Source organism: Carcharodon carcharias, chromosome 5 (genome assembly GCF_017639515.1).
Source record: "Carcharodon carcharias isolate sCarCar2 chromosome 5, sCarCar2.pri, whole genome shotgun sequence".
Taxonomy (NCBI): domain Eukaryota; kingdom Metazoa; phylum Chordata; class Chondrichthyes; order Lamniformes; family Lamnidae; genus Carcharodon; species Carcharodon carcharias.
The window spans coordinates 64,541,348-64,547,334 of NC_054471.1; the positions used below are offsets into that span (position 1 = coordinate 64,541,348).

Below are 5,987 nucleotides of genomic sequence, written 5' to 3' on the forward strand. Positions count from 1 at the left end.
TGGCTCCCTCTCACTTATTAAATGAAGTGTTCACCGAACTCCTGAAACCCTTTTTTTCTGATCAACGCAAGAGAAATGTGCCCTCTGCTTCCGGCCCCAAAGCCCATGGGAACGAGACGTGGTATTAGTCAGCAGCCCCTGATGCGAGTAGCCCTGCCCACCCCGGCGCCCATGACTGTGGAGCTGGGGCCACAGCCTAGGCAGTCACTTCCTCTCTCGCGGCGCCTGCGGGAGAAACACTTTCGAAGTGTGGAAAGTTAGAGCAGGAACTGGGAAAGGAGCAGGCGGTGGGCGGGCTGCTCTGGGACGCCGATTGGATTTTGGTTCCTGTTTCCCTCCCCCCACCCCACATATATATATATATATATATATATATGTCCCTCAGTGAGATCTGAAGTCAGGCAGCAAATTGAGAAGAGAGAGAAAGAGAGAGAGGCACGAAATATGTAACCCGAGCCCCTCCATTCTCATCCTCCCCTTTCTCATCATCCGGAAGACCTGGAAACAGCAAGCGGGAGGGTGAAACTTGCAGCGGACGGCGATTCTCACAGAACCCGACAGGCAGAACAAAGTGAAAGAGTGAAGTTGAGTTGATTTACAGAGGAGGTGGGTTGAATTGAGTGAGCGCGAGCTGGAGGGAGGATCCGGACTCGCAGCTTTCCACTCACTGCCAGTGTTTGTGCACCCCTCTTATTTCCAGTTGTTCCCCCGTACCCACCCTTCCCCACCCCCCCACACACTTTCCCGTGACTGTGAAGAGGAGGTTGATAGAGATAAGCTGATCCAAACCGATGCTGAGCATGTCTGCCTACAGGCTGCCTCTAACTTGCCGCCGCTGTGATGGGCTGGGGAGCTCGGCTTTGCTGGGCACATTCTCCCTGGCACTGCTCCTGGCCTCGGCTCTGAGTGCGGGCTCTTGCCCTAGCTCCTGCGAGTGCTCGGAGCCGGCCAAGACGGTGAAGTGTGTGAACCGGGAGCTGAGCAGCATCCCCAGCGGGATCCCGGCCAGCGTGAGGACCCTCTTCATCACCGGCAACAACATCTCGAGCCTGGACAGCGGCGCCTTCGGCAAGTCCCTGCAGCAACTGGTCAGCCTGAGCCTGAGCGGCAACAGGATCCGGGCTGTGAACTCGCTGGTCTTCGCCTCCATGCCCAACCTGCAGCAGCTGGACCTCAGCAACAACCGCATCTGGTGGCTGCAGCCGACGGCTTTCGGCTCTGCCCCCGTCAGCCTGCGGGAGCTCAACCTGAGCCGGGCTCTGCTGAACGGCTCGGTGGTGGAGCAGCTCTCCGAGTTCCTGCAGAACGGCAGCCTGCCCAACCTGCGGAGGCTGCAACTGGCTGAAAACGACCTGTTCTACCTGCCGGCCCGCACCTTCTCGCGCCTGCCCAGCTTGCAGCACCTGGAGCTCCGGAACAACTCGATCGTGGAGCTGAAGGAGACCTTCAGGAACCTGAACCTCCAGACGCTGGACCTGAGCTCGAATGCGCTCAAGAGACTGGGGAACAGCACCCTGAGCGAGCTGAACTCCCAGCCCAACATCAGGGTCCAACTCCGGGACAACCCGTTCGTCTGCGATTGCGGCATCGAGGAGCTGCTGACGTGGCTGCAGAACACCCACAAAGTGCTGGACAGGGAGAGCCTCCTGTGCGCCTCGCCAGAAAGCCTGAGGGATAAACCCATCCTGCAGCTGAAACCCTCCGACCTGAAGTGTTCCGTCCAGGGAGACATGGAGAGCGTGCTGCAAACTTCTTACGTCTTCCTCGGGATCGTCCTGGCCCTGATCGGGGTGATCTTCATGTTTGTCCTGTACCTAAACAGAAAAGGCATCAAAAAGTGGCTTTATAATGTCAGGGATGCTTGTCGAGACCATATGGAAGGCTATCATTACAGATACGAGATTAATTCGGACCCCAGATTGACAAACCTTAGCTCGAATTCGGATGCGTAAAAGAAAGTTGACTTGTTTGAGACTTAAAGACGGTCCGCTTGGATTTTATTTTACTATTCATTCTTTGTAATAGCTATGCATGATGACCCATCCACTCGGACCAACGGGCTTAACGCTGCTTGTGTCACTCTCCTGACAGCGGATATCCAACAGTGACAGAAAGGTTTGACTCTCAGTGGGAAGTGCACCATGTGCAATGGTGTGTGTGTGTGTGAGAGAGAGAGAGAGATCTTCCTTTGCCCCTTTTCATGACCCACTGTGTGATGGTGCCAAAATAGAGAGCGCGTTTGGAAAAGATCGCAGCTCTCTCTCCAAGCCTTGCTGCAATAATAGAGTACTTCAGAAAACTCACTGGGGATTTAAAGCCCTCCAGTGTATTATAGTGGGGAGAGCAGATTAATTGCTACAGTAACCGTTTTACCATTTCATAAGCTGAAGCAAAACAAAATAACGATCCAAGCAATACAACAAATGCTGTAGCGAAACAGTTTTTAAACGTGGGGCTTCTTCACCGGCTCGAAGTTTTATTATCGGTCCCCAGGCGGTGCAGCAACACAAAGCAACCCGCTGGTTTAATGCATTCTTTTCAGTTCCAGTGACTTCAATCACTCCTAGTCACTGAGTGAAAAAGGCGCTTATAACCGTAATGGTATTTTAATGCTAGCTTAATGGGGGTTTTATTTTTGTAAATAAGTCTACCTATCTTCCACGAATTTAGCAAGGTAAAGTGACAAATGAAGTCAGTCGTTTAATTTTTCCTCCTTATCTGTTGGTCTCACGAGTTCTATTGGGTAATGAGGAGTATATTGGAATGAAAGCTGGTCGTCAGCCTGTCTGCCTCTGTGAAACTCTGGGGTTTGGAAACATCTGGATCCACAAAGATCAAGGATTCTCTCCAGCCCCCCACCCCGCCGCTTTTATTTAAAAGAATGGAAGACTGCACGGAGAGTTCCTCTATTGATGTTGCCCACAGGCCTCCCGCCGAGTGTCACAACATCTAAGGAGTTGTGAAGTGCTGCCTGACAACTGATTATTTCCCGGGTGCACATGCGGGTAGGAACAGCAACATCACATTCGTGCTGAGCCTCAGTTTCTATGGATTTTTTTAAAGGTGGTCTTTGCAAGTCCATCGTTTCGTAATATTTAAAAACTCCTAGCTGGTATGAACTTAATTTCTCGACTAAAACAAATAAGAAGGCTATCGTAAAGAATATTAGTCCATCAAATTTGAAAATTTGCATTGAAGGAATGTAATTGCTGCAGGCACGCATGCACACACAGACAACACCGTGCAAAGTGGAACTGTAAATACCAATTGTTGTACTGGAAAACCCTGCATTATTTAGCAAATTAGTCAGTTAGATTCCCCAATCCTATAATAAAATTTAATAACATTTGAATGCGTAGCACCACTTGATATAATGCATGAGTGTTCTGGTGCATTTAGGGAGGGGTTGCACTGGGGTTATGCTAGAAAATTGCTAGCCAGAGAATGAATCCAGCTCATTTGACATTTGTTCAGCTCCTCAGCATGAATGAGCCTTGCGGCCACAACAGCATGGGACTTTAACGTGTAGACACTTATCTGCCTTTCATGTACAGTGATTTTCATCAGAACATAATAGGTAACAGAAGCATTTCACTTTCTGTAGTCGTTTTCCCTTGCAATGCAGATGCATGTCAGATGTGAGGCATTCGCACTTGAGAACATCTTATCTTGGTGTTTGTGTTGTGGAAAAGTTCGAAAATTTCTCTTTCTCTAATGTAGTTATTAATAGAGGAATAACTTTACACAACATACTATGGAAGGTTTGATGGAGTGACTTGATAGAACAAAATAGAAAAGTGAAATAACGCAGAGCTAATGTTTATAACCTCCTCCAAATTTATTATTACACATCAATTTAATTCATTTGAATGTTTTATCAATAATTTGGCAGATGACTTGGTAACAGGCTTGTACACATTGGCATCTAGGCACATAGCATTTGAAAAACATCCTGAAGGAGGACTGCTAGCTTTCAGCAATACTAGGAAACAAATGGTGTGATCACAAAAACACTCCTGGCTGCAGAATTTGCACAGCCTGATGTTTCCGAGAAACTAGATTGCAGACACTACCTAAAACCTAACTTTGCATTTGTTACCTTGGAGGGAGAAGAAATCGGACAAGTCTAACAAGTTAAATATAGCAAGAGTTCACTCGCAAGATCCTGTCTAATATGTTGGTGGAAACCTCCTTAAGCCCTTACTATTTGCATATATTTGTAACAAAATACGACCTAAAATCATGACTGCTAGAAATCAGCTCATCTATTTTACGTTCACAGGCATTTGCCTTTTTAGTAGTTCCAAAATCTACTTGAAACGTATGTTTTTAACCAATGTTGACCACTTGAATTTCTGAAGCACAGTGGGAAACATACATTTCCACAGTTCAATGAACCAATTTTATCCAAATCTATTCTTTGAAAATTATACATTTATATAAAATTAGTTATGAAACCAAACTCAGGCATGAATTAGGTGTCTATATATATTTTAAAGTGCAAGGTGGCAGCGCGTGTCTTGTACTTCAAACAAAAAATGAGACTTTTTGCCTGATCACTTGTAACGGTATAAAGAAGGTAGAATGGTCCCTTCCTAAACTATTGTTCTTATTGAGTTTCTATTTTTCAATGTTACTTTTCTTGGTGCCAGGTGCTATTAATTCCTTTGATTGTCATTTTCTAAAATTTTTCTCATTTGCACTCTGATCATTTTCTCCAAAGAATGATACACAGGTATGATATTTTATTGACTGAACAAAAAAAAAGCACAGATAGAAATCTAGGTTAATGCCATCTGGAGTGCATTTTGTTCTGCTCTATATATAGGTTTGCACCAGTGAAGTGATGGTGAGAAATGTGCTGAATACAGCTTTTTGCCATGTCACATACTCAACTAATGCCATCGGTCTTGTGAATACTGGAGACATAAATAAGGCCATGATGGGGAGGCTGGGGATGGAGGGGAGGGGGGTGGGGCAGTGGGTGGGTGGGGGGGGGGGTGGGGGGGGTGGTTTACAGTGCATCTATTCATTTGAAGGCCTCATGATGTTGATTGTTAAATCATCAAAGAATCACCATGTCAGTTAAAGAATCATCGCATGCAAATAAAGCAGTGTAATGGAAGGTGGAAAAAAAGAGGTATTCTTAGAGCCCTGATGAATGTAAGCATATTCAAGCTGTATGTTTTCTGCTTAACGATGGCTTTGTTAACTTTTATTAAGAAAATAAATAATATTGTAGCTACTTTTTGGTCTTAAATGAATGTGGTTTTGATTAATAACATTGATTACTTTCATAAATTGTGTGTTTGTGTGTGTGTGTGTGTGTGTATGTGTGTTTGTGGCAGACATGGTGCTGGATATAGTTATTGATACCTTCATGTTCTGTGAATGTCAACTGCATCTTCCTCACAGTGAAGACATACATTGTAAGCTATTCATTTCCATAAACAAAAGAAAACCACAACAGTGAAGAACAGATAGGATTTGTTTTGATTCATTAAAGAAAAAGTAATTCATCATCTGAACAGTAATGTCCAGCCATGCTGGGTGATTTGATTTCATTTGACTTCTCTGTCACTCACGAGTTATGTTGAGTTACAGCAGCAGTTATGAGACATATTTCTTTGTACTCAGCAAGCTCTGCAGATGTACCTTTCAGGTGGCAAAGTTATTTAAATCAAAGCTAGGTTGACTGCAAAGATGACAAAGCCAAGACTGAAAGCACATTGGTAACTCAACAACAACAACACATTTATACGGTGCCTTGAACACAAAATGTCTCAAGGTACTTCACAGATGATAAATACTAAGCAGAAGAGATAACTGAAAGCATGGACAAAAAGATAGGTTGAGAAGATTTTTTAAAATGGAGGAAGAAACAGCAAAGCATTGAGATTTAGGGAAAGAATTCTAACCAGTAGCTGGGGGATTTATCTCAGGTGAGGAGTGGCCAAGGGAGTGCCAGAGGATGGAAGGGAATGTGC

General features: G+C 45.1%; 1 protein-coding gene across 1 annotated transcript; it reads left to right on the forward strand.

Moving 5' to 3' along the window:
- The first annotated feature begins 397 nt into the window (after window positions 1–397).
- Window positions 398–4,951, forward strand: tpbgb (trophoblast glycoprotein b). The gene has a single exon (XM_041187188.1). It carries the CDS (start codon window positions 792–794, stop codon window positions 1,950–1,952), a length of 1,161 nt encoding a protein of 386 aa, XP_041043122.1. The 5' UTR covers window positions 398–791; the 3' UTR covers window positions 1,953–4,951.
- Window positions 4,952–5,987: the final 1,036 nt, after the last annotated feature.